Source organism: Saccostrea cucullata, unplaced genomic scaffold (genome assembly GCF_032062105.1).
Source record: "Saccostrea cucullata isolate Sc308-1 unplaced genomic scaffold, CSIRO_AGI_Scuc_v1 ctg552, whole genome shotgun sequence".
Lineage (NCBI taxonomy): Eukaryota > Metazoa > Mollusca > Bivalvia > Ostreida > Ostreidae > Saccostrea > Saccostrea cuccullata.
The window spans coordinates 102250-115587 of record NW_026919531.1 but is presented as its reverse complement, the minus strand read 5'-3'; the positions used below and the strand labels follow the sequence as shown (position 1 = coordinate 115587).

At 31.8% G+C, this 13338-nt stretch overlaps 1 protein-coding gene across 1 annotated transcript in view; it reads left to right on the top strand.

Annotated features, from left to right (window-relative positions):
- Nucleotides 1–4741, top strand: part of LOC134233171 (peroxisomal ATPase PEX1-like) — a 29345-nt gene extending 24604 nt beyond the window's left edge. Inside the window, exon 20 of the mRNA XM_062715163.1 lies at nucleotides 4522–4741. Coding sequence (XP_062571147.1) covers nucleotides 4522–4606 — 85 coding nt within the window. The 3' untranslated portion in view covers nucleotides 4607–4741. The remainder of the gene's footprint in view (nucleotides 1–4521) is intronic.
- The last annotated feature ends 8597 nt before the right edge of the window (nucleotides 4742–13338 follow it).

Genomic DNA, 13338 nt, shown 5'->3' with positions numbered 1-13338 from the left:
ATTTTCAATGCAAAGGTGTTTATATTAAATAGATTCTTAGAAAAATAAGAGAGTATTTGAAACAAGAGTACACACAGGATTCAAGGAAAAGCTGATTATATTTCCCTTTAATTTTTGTTTATGGTTAAATATATTTGTAGCATAAATTTGATATCAAATAACTGTAGTTAATTTATTTCTGTATGAATAAAAAATGACCTCAATGTATCATGAAAACATTCAATGCCCATTATGTTAGCAATAAATGGCTCTTATGAATGAAAGATATCTGCAATATAAATCAGGTTTTAAATGATATATGATTTGTAGGGGATGTCTCTTGGTTGTGCCATTTCCCAGTAAGACATTGTAAAGATGTTGATAAAGTTAGGGGATTTATTTTAAATCAGAGATAATAATTTAGAAGTAATAATGTGACAACATTGTGGCATTTTAGGGATTCCTGGTCATTAATATCCACCAGGGGATGTTTTTGATGTTTTTTTTCTGATTATCCGGTAATTTATACGGTGCATACTCTGCAGACATGCACCAGCTTCTGGTATCCGGCCCGGTTTTCTCTTGGTTTAGTTACCGGATACAGTGTTATCGTATGATTGTACTTTTTTCCCTTTGTTGTCTTGGTTTATTGTAAAGAGATAAAAAACAGCAAGTCAACTCAATTTCCAAGATAAATACTCCAGCAACAAAGTCCAATTGATTCCGAGGCTTTTACTCTGTTACATATTTGACAGGTTTGTGCTATAGAATTTCTTTTTTAGGGTCCAAGGTTGGTTATCAATGATTGATTTTGAGACACAATAAATTTCCTTTGATTGAAAAGGAAAACCATACATATAGTGGCCAATTTAATGGATATGATTGAATATTTTATGATTGACTAAACTTTACAAATTCATCTAATTAACCAAAATGTTTTAAAGATCCACATGCTTCAATAGGCTATTTTCTCTCCAAAGGAGATTTTGAAAGGTCGCACAATGACTTTAATTCATCTTTTTCCATTAGAGCTTGTGGTGCGATGATAACCGTCAGGGCTATGAAAGGAATGTCAAATAGAGTCAAAAATTAACCAGTGGTAGCAATTGATAGGAGGGCTGGTTAAACAAATTTTGAAATGGGCTTATTCAGCTGCGGACAATACCTGCCGCATTTATAGTAGGAAAGCTTTATTGTCTGTGTCAAAAAATCAAATATCTTTTTCTGAAGCAACTAATTACAGGCAAGATACAACAAAAAGCCAACACACCGCACTGCCTATGATGAGAACTCGGTGCACAAAAGAAGAGTTTGAAAGAACTTTGGGAGACATTGTGCAATGTCTATTAGTCATGTTATTGACGAGAAAAATGCCTCTGTAACATGTATTGTCTCTCTTCTGAATGAAAAACATGTACTTTTGACAAATAAGATAAATCAAATGTTATGATTGAAACTGCTCATCTAGATTTGATATTTAGAAAGGGAGGAGATTCATTCAGCTGCTTTGTGATTTAGACAAATTTGAATTCTGCCTTTTTGAAAACATGAAATTATGATGGCTTTCAAGGCTGTAGTTCCTTGTTTGTATAAAAAGGGTTTACCAAAAGCATTTTTCTCACATAAAAAAAGTAATTTTTACTTCTATGGGTATTATGCTTTTAATTTGTTTTCTATTTTTCTATACCTTACACACCTCTAAAAGAAATGTTTCATTATTTGTGCATTTCTAATTTCAACTTTGCAATCATATTGAGCACAATAGTTCATCTGTCAAAAATAATTGTGCACTCAATGTTATTATGGCCTGCATCTCTCCTGCAGTGAAGACCAACAGTTTTGTTGACATCTAATAAAAATATGAAAATTTTATGTGGTAAATTGTAAAAAGGTAATTTATTTTTTTTGGTTAATATTTTCATTTGTTTGTGTGTGTTTTTTTTTTATTAGTATATCTAATAGATATGGAGAAAGAAAAAAATGTAGTACCAGTTTTGTTTCTTTCTACAAATAAAAAAAATATATAATATATCCATCTTAATCACAACCAATGGTTTTATGGACTATCAATGTGAAGAACTTAAGTCTGAAAATGCTTCATTCATTACAATTATAAATAAATTAATTGTGAGATTAAGTAAGTACTTTCAATTTGAGAAATTAATAGATATATTATAAATTTATTCAAAAGGAAATAGAATTTTACTCCATTTAAAATCAGCATAAATTATTGTTGATTTAAGAAAGGCATTATAATACCCCTTTTATAAAATCAATATCTGACAACCCCACCTTTGCTAATTGCCTCTCCAAGATCAAAATAAGGATATTGTCTCTGACCTTTTGTATAATGAACACTTCTTGATGATAAAAATATTAAATGTTGTGTAAGGTACAATTTAAATAAATATTAAAATTTATAGTAAGAATCAAAAACTTTAAAATTATTTTTTGTGTGCATGCATATACATGTAATATTCTTTTTACTTTCTCCAAAGCTATAGCCTTTGACAAAGGAATTCCAAAAGTTCCCAATCTTGTTCACTGGTATCTCTCCTAATTGTCAACTTCATATTGTAATTGTGGATTCTTCAACCCCATCTTTCCAGACAGATGTTGATTGCAATATTCATTCATGATTCCTTTAAGCACCACTCAAAGCCAACAGAAGTAGTCTCGTTGTGTTTCCCATAATTCTGGGCCACTGCATAACAAGGTTTCAGAGTGAAGAGAAAACAATTGACCTTTGTGTGAAAGTTTGAGTTTCATTCACAGCAGTTTTCAAGTGTTGAGAGGTTCTTTCTTCTGATGATGAAGGAATTGAGTAAATCCGGAAGTCTTTATTGGAATAGAAGAAATGAAGTCCCTGATCTGTACCAGTGTTAACTTAATTAGTGGTCAGCAATTTGTGGTATTCAGATTTCCATAATATCATTAGTGTAATTTGGATTTAAAGATGCTCCAAGGAGTAATTTGTGAATATGTCATTAGTCTGTCATTTTCGTCAGATTTCATAAGTTAACTGGTTTAATTTTTGGACCATTTTCTTATTAATTATCTAGATTTGTTTCAATAAAAAAATACACAAACAGTTTTAAACATTTTTTAGGAATTCCAATTTATACTTATTTTATTACATATTTTTTGCAACATCCATAGAGGATCCAACAATTCTTGTATAACAACATAATGAGTCCAAAGCAATTTTATATTGATGTTCCAAAATGGTTCAGGGATTTAACAATTGTCTTCCTGCAGATCAGCACTAAAAATAAATCTCTTAATGCTGCACTTGACATAATTCAGTTTATTTTGTTTCTTATCAAATTTACAGCAATATCTGAAGTTCACCATGTTTCTGGTATTAAAATTTTGTTCTTAAGTTCAATCATTTAATATCATAAATGAAAATAATTTTTTAAAAGGTGGTACTTAGATAGATTAAATTGCAGGATAGCTATTTATTGAATTTGATAAAAGAAGAAGAATTAAAATATCCATAGCTGCCTTTAACTCTTCCTGAAAAACAATTGTACAAGGTTTCTTTATCATTCTTTGTTAATAGAGAAGTAAAATTATAAAGACACGAAATATTAAATGGTTTTTCAGATTACCATAGACTCTTGAGACCTTCGATCACAGAAGAGTTCTCAAAGAGGATAAAAGGTCAGCATTGATACATGCAAATGTGCTTAATCTGCCATCAGCACCAAAAAGGGCCCTAACAATGGACATATAACAGAAGTATTTGATGTAATTCAGTAGCTGGAGATAAGGCAGTATTGTGGGAATGTCACGACAAGATATCATTTCCATACTTCTCCAGCAATGAAAATAAGAAACAATATTTTGTCTGTACTTCTGACTTAGCATCTTGAGTAAATTGTAGAGTCCTAAATTTCATTCTAGTCTCATATAAATGATGCATAAGTATTTTCATCTGAAGAATGTCCTTACCCTTGTATCACAATTACTGGTTCTTTAAATAAATGCCCCTAACCTTAAATCACAATTCCTTGTACGTTAAATACAGTCTAACTTCCTTATCTCAATCATTCGGTCCTTCGGATGTGACCGTATAAACCGACTATAAACAATCCTCAATGGCCCTGAGTGCCGGGTATAGGTCAAAATTTGCAGCTCTCCACCGGCAAATGGTGGCGTCTCCATGTGAGTGAAAAATCCTCGAGAGGGACGTTAAACAATATACAATCAATCAATCATTCCTTATCTCAAATTTGATGGGGCTAAATAAATCTCGAGATATCCGAGAGATCGAGATATCCAAGGTAAAATATTAATACTCAAAGACTAAGATTTTTTAATTAAATTGGGACATCAATATCACTTTGACCTATCCATAGCATTCGACATTGAGATACCCAAGTTCAAGATACCGAAATTGAACCAGGTACCAGGCTAATCTCTGTGTTGTGTTATTCAAATTATTTGATGATCATTTGCTTTTTAAATTTTTTAATTTCTTAATTATTGGCTACCACTGATCCTGAATACCCAGTACATGGTTATACTGTTTTGCAGATATGCGAATTTTACCGCCAGCAAAGGAGGAAGTCCCGGGACCTCTATAGAACAGATGATAGGCAGTAGGCAGACATTGGCCTGAGGATTCCGGTATAAATGGAAATAAAATAAACATATTGCTGTCCTGTGATAACAGCACTGAAATCCACATAAACGTTGTATAGAACTACATGTGTCTGTTTTGGTGTTGAAATAAAGTGACGTGAATTTTCCCCCATCTTTTGTTTTTTAAAATATTTGTGTAACAAGGATAATTATACACGAACATCGTTCAAAGAATGTGAATTTTCTCATAAATTATATTTTTTTCTATATATTTTATGTGAAGATGCTACAAAGAAGCTTACAATGTTTTTTTTTATATTTGAAAAAAATATTTGAAAAAAAAGTTGAATATTGCATTAAAAAACTGTCTTCTTCAATTAACGTTCCTATTACGTCAACCTGTTCACGTTTGACTTTCGACCAGTTACTAGTACGTAGTATTCTGATACCCATTCTGCGTCAGATCTAAGAGGTATGTCAAAGGTAGTGACTGTTCCTTCGCCAGAAACCCGATATAAGATCTAGACGTGAAACTGACGGGTCTTTCTGATATGACCTTAAAAACTTAGGTCCAATGTCACGACGGACGTTTGTATGATAAAAACACCACTGTTCAATGGTCTGAAATGCTTATCAAGGTTAAATTTGGAGCCCTTCACCAAAATCTCATTTGAGGGAAACATTTCTTGCAAAAATCTTGAAGAGACTTATAACAACATACAACTAATCAATCATTTCAACCAACTTAAAAATTGTGTAACATTGTCAAGTGTAAATGTTGATCAAAATTACAGTTTGTTTTGAGAATAAAATAAAAAGTTGGCTGCTTGGCGCAGTGGCTGGATCGTCTGCTCTAGAGTTGCGAAGTTAGGAGTTGATCCTTACGTCGCGGGTTCGAATCCCACAGTGGGACATGGAGACCGGTCTTTCGGAAATGAGACCGTATAAACTGACGCCCCGTGTCGCACGAAAAAGATCCCTCACTGCTCACTGGTCGTAAGTGCCGAGTACAAGACAAAATTTGCAGCTCTCCATCGGTAGGTGGTGGTGTCTCCATATGAGTGAAAAATTCTCGAGAGAAACGTTAAACAACACAAACAAACAATGAAACCCCCCCCCCCAAAAAAAAAAACCCAAAGAATTAATAATTCAATAATTGTAATGCTAATGCAGTACTTAAATAAATTATACTTAAGCCCATTTAAGTCCCACATATATCGTTAACGATTTCCGAAAAAAATGTGTTAAAACAGATTTAAGATTCGTTTAATTAAAACAAAATCCTGTCTACTTGTCATTAATTTAAAAAAAGAAGAAAGATTCCTATTGATTTCCTTTGAAACCTTATATAGATGATAAGATGTTTTAGTTTTCGAAAAAAGCATTTGGAATTTTTGTGAATGCGACAAAAATATCAAATAAGTTGAACAAAATTACACGCTACTCTACATGAAATTCTACTAGATTTTTGGGTTTCCTGTGTATCAGTTTGACAACCTTCTAAACAGACATTTAGTAAGACAGTTAATATTACATTAAATTTGTAATATCGAATGCACCCGGCACTCGTGAAATCCATTACAGTTCGTCTGAATTGAGCTGCACGGTCCAAATCGGCTGCACCCCAAGTTTTAATAGCGATTGATTGTCATTTATTTGTTGTTTACTAAATAAGCATTTAAAAAAGATATTAAAAATTCCCCCATGTAAAGAAAATATGGGTTTTGTAGAAATTATTTAGCACTGAAATTACAGTTATTAACTGCGCATCAATTGATGCAAGGTGAACAACCTCTAACTATTTTTTTACAACATTTGTCTTGTATCTAAATAAATTTTTAAAACTTTTCCGTTCCACCTGATTTAGCTTGATGCAATACTTCAACTGCAATATTATCCTTAATTGGCATAAAGTATGAATGTATGCATGAACAGTTTTAAAATAAATACATTTGTATTGAAAAATGCTCATGGATCGATACATTGTATATTAAAAAATGAAAAAAAAAAATCTTTAACCACACGAGTACATTACTGCATATTTCATGTAAAATCCATGTAATTTGCGACAATCTCAAATGAACTAAAATCATTATCTCTTTGAAATGACAAACACACACCAAAGAGGATAAAACTAAATAAATCTCTATTCTAATATACATATAATTCTTTTTTCATATGATGTTTTTACTCCTTATTAAAAATACCTAAGATTTTCTAATTACATTCTGTCTGGCTCTCGACTGTCTATTCGTTAGTAAACTTTTCACATTTTGACTTTAAAAAAAAAGACCTAGGTCAATTTCAGCCAAAGTCTTTTATTGAGTATAAAAGGGAAATGAAGTTTTTAGCTCTATTGGTCGAAGACAGAAGAGCTTATGCGATAGTAAGGTGTCCGTCGTCCGTCCGTCTGTCTGTAAACAATTGTTCCAAATGCTACTCCTACAGTTTTGGTTCGATTTCAGTATAACTTAGCACACAAGTACATGTAGACTACACTAATGAATGGTTGTGTCATGGTTACTTTAAAGAAAGAAATTTCTTTGAAATATTTTCAAAATGCTACTCCTCTTACAACTTTGTTCTAATTTCAATACCGGTATAAGTTGGCACACAAGTAGACTTCACCTACATTATTCTTTGTATCGGTGTTTGAATTTCGATGAATGGTATTGCCATTGTTACAAAAATAGGAACTTCTTTGAAATATTTGAAATGCTACTCCTTGTACAGTTTTTGTCCGGTTTCAGTATACCATGGCACACAAGTGACTACACTAAGATACTTAATTCTTTTTATCGGTTTTTGATTTTCGATGGTTACTAAAATGGTTACTAAAATAGAAATTACTTTTTTCAAATTTTCAAAATGTTGTTCCTCCTTCATTTTTTGTCTGATTTCAGTAAAACTCTTGTCAAGAAAATGACTAAATCAATGAACAATTTTTAATTTATTGATGTTGCAAAGTTTCAAATTTAAATCCTACTTTTCTCCTCTTCTAGTAGAGTTACAGTCTCGTCAAAAACTTCGGGTTCAAGTAAAGACCCATGCCATCTTCCAAAGGGATTTAAGAATTAGTGAAAACTGAATACCATCCTTAAAAATCTTTTCAAAAGCCACTAGGCCAGGAAAGATAGAACTTATCTGAGTTATAAACCCTTCCTGGAGGAAGCTTGCACCCTGCTTAATTCGAACACTGACTAAAGTTTTTAAAGAAATTTTTGTGCCATTATTTTCACACTGAATACATGTACATGGTGATTTTTTTTTCCGTTTTCCTGATCATAAGGACTACTTGGTGGGTGTGACCGGTCGATAGGGGATGATTACTCCTCCATGACATCTGATCCCACCTCTGATGTTTTAGAGGTGCAATTTGCTGTTCCCAGTGTGTATTGTTTTTTATTGGACTTTCGAACTTGGTCAGTATATTCTTTACATTTCTTTGCAAGGATACTCCCTCGCATCGCGTGAGGAAAAGACCGCATTTTAACTATGATGATCTTAGGGGTTGCATTCTACAACGAAATAATGCTTTGAGTATTATGTTTATTCTTCAAATGCTTATCCGCTAGCTCGATTTATTATAGCCATTCCATTTTTTTCTGTGATTCTGTGTCTGCATGCGCCTTGGTATTTGACACCAATAGCAGAGAAATCAAACAAAATCAAGAGTCCTGAAATTTACTCCAAAAATGAAATCCTTTGAATTTCATCAATTTCTTTCTCTCAATATTTGTCTAAAACCTGCGAAAAGGTACATATTAGATAAGTTATACTTTATTTTGTTAAGAAAAAGATCTCTCTATATGAGAAAAATATAGATAAATGAAATCAAATTCTTTGAATGATGTCATTATTTTATGTTTTTGGGTTTTTTTTATTGTGAATAGATGGATAATATGGTTTTAAAAGATTGGTAGACGCAGAACAAAACTTGGAATGACATTAGCTGTAGCTTTGAGCCCTACATAGCGTAGAGTTTTTCACTCATCTAGATATGATCTTCTACAGGGTACATGTAAAATGTCGACAAATGTTACATACTCAGACAAACAAATATATAGTGAGGAATCTTTCCTTTCTTAAAAAAACTTTTCTTCTTTTAATACTGTATTTCAAAGACTTATGTCTTCAACAAAGAAGAGGAAAAGATGAACCAGCATATTTAATTAGCAGGGAAATTCATTAGACTTAACTTTGACTGATGATTTTTATATTAATAACCTTTGCTCTTAATCAATAAAAACAATTTTATTAACTTACTTATCTGCGTTTTTTATACCCTTTTTAAAATGACGATACATAAAACCTGTGATATCGCTAACGAGTAGGAGTTCACTGCCTTATTTGTCTTTAATTCAATGAAACTGCTGTTCGTGTAAAGTATGTTTTCTTGTATCTATTTGTTAGTCATTCTTTTTAACATTCATGAGGATTTTTTCGCTTAGTTGCCGACAATTCCCACATTTTACCCTACAACAAATTGCCAGTGATTGAATAAAAGGAGAGGGGCGGTAATCCATTACTAACAAATTGCCAAATTAGCCCTTCCAATGCATTTCTACAGCAAGTTTTTACTGCTAAAGAAAAAGTCAATTTGTCATCGATGACTTAGTTTCACGATGGATACCCTGATAATTCACTTGTGAACAATGTCTTGGAATCGGCAAAGAAACAGCATTTATGGCGATATTGTCGAGGGAAAGATGCCCTACGCTCCGAGTAAAATGTCCACGATGTCTATTGCATTATCTGTATAATACTTGTTTTTCCCGCTACAGAATAAACTTGTCTATTTCATACTAATAGAGAAAATTAAATTGATATAAATGCAACATTTCTCTCGGATATTCAATCCTTGAAGAGGATTTCTAAAGAATCATTAAGACAGGAGAATTTCCGATACTCTTTACAAAAGAACACGAGAAAAGAGACTTGCAGTAATTGGAAGTTTCTATAGCTTTCGGACTGAACTCTGTCAGGCCTGATTGTGGAGGAATGAAATCATTTCGGGAAGTGTTACTGTGATGTTAATTTCAGCCTTTGAGGCATTGAAAACCTCCTAAAAAGACTTTTTCTTTCTTATGAATAGCTAAGTGACATGTATTGTTGCCTTTTGCAGGAATTTAGATTCTCTTCTTTGGCGAAAATCTAAGAGAAAATTTTGATGAATGAGTTACAAGAAGGCAACTGCCGATCTCTTATTTATCAATTTAACTCTTTTAGTTCTATCTTATATGTTTCGCTCGCGCAAATTGTCAAAGAAACACGTTCTTAAAAGTTTCATTAAAGATAAGAATGTTCTTAATTAGAAGGAATTCGTGAGGAAAACAAAAAAGTTGTCCCGCCAGAAGAAACGGATAATCAACAGTTAAGAAAGTAAATTTGTCCAAAAGGTTCTTGTAGGATAATGAGAATTTTATATAAAAAAAAAAATATATTTTTTTTGAAAATTTTCTGAACCAAGGAGTAAGAATATATTCTGAATAAGTGAAATTGAAATACACAGCTTTTTGTGCTTTTTTTAAAAAATTGAGATTTAATGATTCATATCCGTATTGAAATAGAGATTTAAAAATTGCCATGAAACCAAACAACATCCGCATTAGAGACATAAACCTTTTATTTTAAGAATGGTGGAAAATGTAGGAGGTTCAACCATTATTATCAACAAAAACAAATATATTTTGATATTTACTACTATATTTATGGACAATGTTTCGTTTCAGCATGACTGAAGCAAGCATTAACACGTTTTCTACTCCTATGCACATTTTACACAGTGCATTAACGGGATTTGTCAGTTTTGTTGAAGAATCTTTCGGATGTCGTTTCCATTAGGTTTCCACGAAAGTGCACAATATATTTAAACTATTGTAGTAATGTTTGTGTCTACAGAATGGCAAAAGGATACAAAGCGTAGCAAGAGCAGTGATTTTCTGAAATGCAACAATTGTGCAAATTAATATTTTTGAGTCGCTAGAGTATTTTATCGCTATTTAGGTCTCTTAGATTTGACCGACTTTTCCCGAAGACATGCGCATACTTGTTGTAAATTTTGAATTACCCAGTTGTCATGTTGAAATTTTGTATTTATTGCCGCCCGGTAAATTAAAAATTTACAACATGACATATTTCTCAAGTTAAAAACTTTTAAAGTATTTCTTTTCTGTATAAATGAAAATTTGGGAAAAAAAACAATATTGAAGTTGGTAACAACCATAAAAACATGATTTTTCATCATGAGCAGCTATAAAAAAAATATAATATACGTACATGTATCGGTGAGGGGGTTATATGTAATAACAAGCAATAGAATAGAACTCTCTGCAGTGCATACATTGAAAAAAAACCCAATAGAAATGTGATATAAATTCGTATTTACAATGTTTCTAAGGACCTTTATTAAATACTATACAATTAATATCGCTATACATGAGAAATAAAATCTTTGACGAAAAGTGCTTTATTGATTATGTTTACAACTTCATTAAGGACTGCTTGCTCAGTTGAATTACCTGCAATTTTGATGATATTTATATTTGCTACTTGTCTAATAGATTACAACCTTTTACATAGACTTATTAACAGTACAATGGCATATAACAGTTTATTCAGTATAAGTGAATATGCAGTAAAGAACAAAGTTCAATTTGGACCTTTTTTGCCCTGTAAATTTTTGAAAAATCAGAATTGCTCAGTTTAAGATAAATATATGTTAAATTTTACTTGAATCCTTGATGACTGCATATCTATTAAAATGGCATAGGTTTCTTGCTAGGTCCTGAGTTATCACATCAAGAAATTGTGCTAATATCCTCAATTTCTGAAAAATTCTAACCACAAATATAAGCTGTTTTTCAATATTTTGCACATTCCCCAACCTTTGATCTAAAATGTTCAATTATATAATAAGAGAATTGTTTTTGGAGATTGTAGTCCATGTTTCAATTCTTGTTCCTAATTATGGTTGGCTCATATTTTAATTATTTGCTAAAAATACTCAAATCGCTCATTTTTGTTTAAAATTCAAGAACATTGCAATTTCACAAAGCCTTTTTTTCCACATAGGTTGCCCGCCGAAATATGGCTGAAATATTGCCGACTCGGCGTTAAACAATATAAAAATCCATATAGGTTGAAATCTCAGAATAAACTTTTTTAAAAAGATGATCATGAAAGTACTACCAGGTACATGTAAGTTTCTTCTTCATAACAATGTTTAATTGGGACATCAGTACTTTGTCAGTAAATTATCACATAGGGTCATTTTATGAATGAAGAGAACCTAGTCCTTTAGGGAATTTTTCCACCAGTACTGTTTCAATAACCAAGTTCAGTTTTATGGAACAAATTAACATAAGAAAGAGACAAATAAGGTAAATTATCTATTAGTATAAATTGTAAAAACTACAAATAAATTCAAATGAACGTTATCTGTGTGTGGTACATGTAGTTCTTTGAGCCTGCATGTTATTTAATTTTAAGCATTACTTTTTGTTAAATCATATTTATTAATGATATATAATTGACATACATTTTGTGAATTTTAATTTTTCGGTTACTTTAAATATCAATGTTTATTGCAGATCCTAAATTGCATGCTTTGATCTCCGTAAACGCCCTTGCACCAATCTTTTCGCTCTGTGGATTTTACAACCATTCTACATCGAATTTTTTCAAATCTTTTCAGTTTATGAAGCTTTCTTTTCAATTCTTCTGTTATTTTTTATTTTGAATATATACTTTAATTTTCTCATTTCATTAAAAATAAATGAATCTCAATTTATTTACCAATAATTAAAGTTCAAATAACTGTGCTTCGGTAATAATTTATTTTAGCTTTATCTCAGCAAAATAAAATATGTCGGTAAGGCATTTTTTATGCATGTAAAATATTCGATTAAAGAGATTGGATCCTGATCAATGTATCAACATGTGTCAACAGTTTCAATAATTTATCTTATTCTTAGATGTATGATTGAGGCACATTCTCAGTGCGAAAAGGTCATATGTAATTTACCAAATCGTCAGAAGAAGCATGTTGCATGACTCCCATTTTTCATTTGATTTCAACACTGATTAAGCTACATGTATCTGTGTAGATTCTTAAAATATACATATGAATATAATGGTAATCTAACAACCAAGCTCTATGATAAACGTGATGACTTTGACTTGTCTATCGTCTTCTTCCCTTACTTATACAGCAACATACCTTCATCACCTGCATACGGAGTTTTTAAATCTCAGTTGATTCGATACGCAAGAGCATGCTCTACGTATGAACAATTTCTAAAATTGGGTATAAATTATTGACAAACAAGCTGATAAAACAATAATATCAACAGTTTCGTTTAAAGTCATCATTTTGTAAGTTCTATGGTCGATACAATGACCTTGTAAGCAAATACAATCTATCATTGAGTCAAATGCTGACTGACGTTTTTCCTATTTATTGTTAGTCCGTTATTTATACACTGAATTGACAATGGATTTCTCCGTTAATTCCCGATCATGACAAGGAGCACACAGCGGGTGTGACCGGTCGGCAAGGGATGCTCACTCCTCCGTGGCACCTGATCCCACCTCTGATGTTTTGGAGGTCCGTATTTGCTCTGCTCCTATTTTGTATTGTTTCATGGACTTTGATATTGAGTATTGTTTGTTATCTCCATATCCTTCATAACAAAAAATTCTTTAAGACTTTCAAAATAAAGATTCAACCTCTTATAGACATCCTGCTTTTGTAAAGATCTGCCAAGA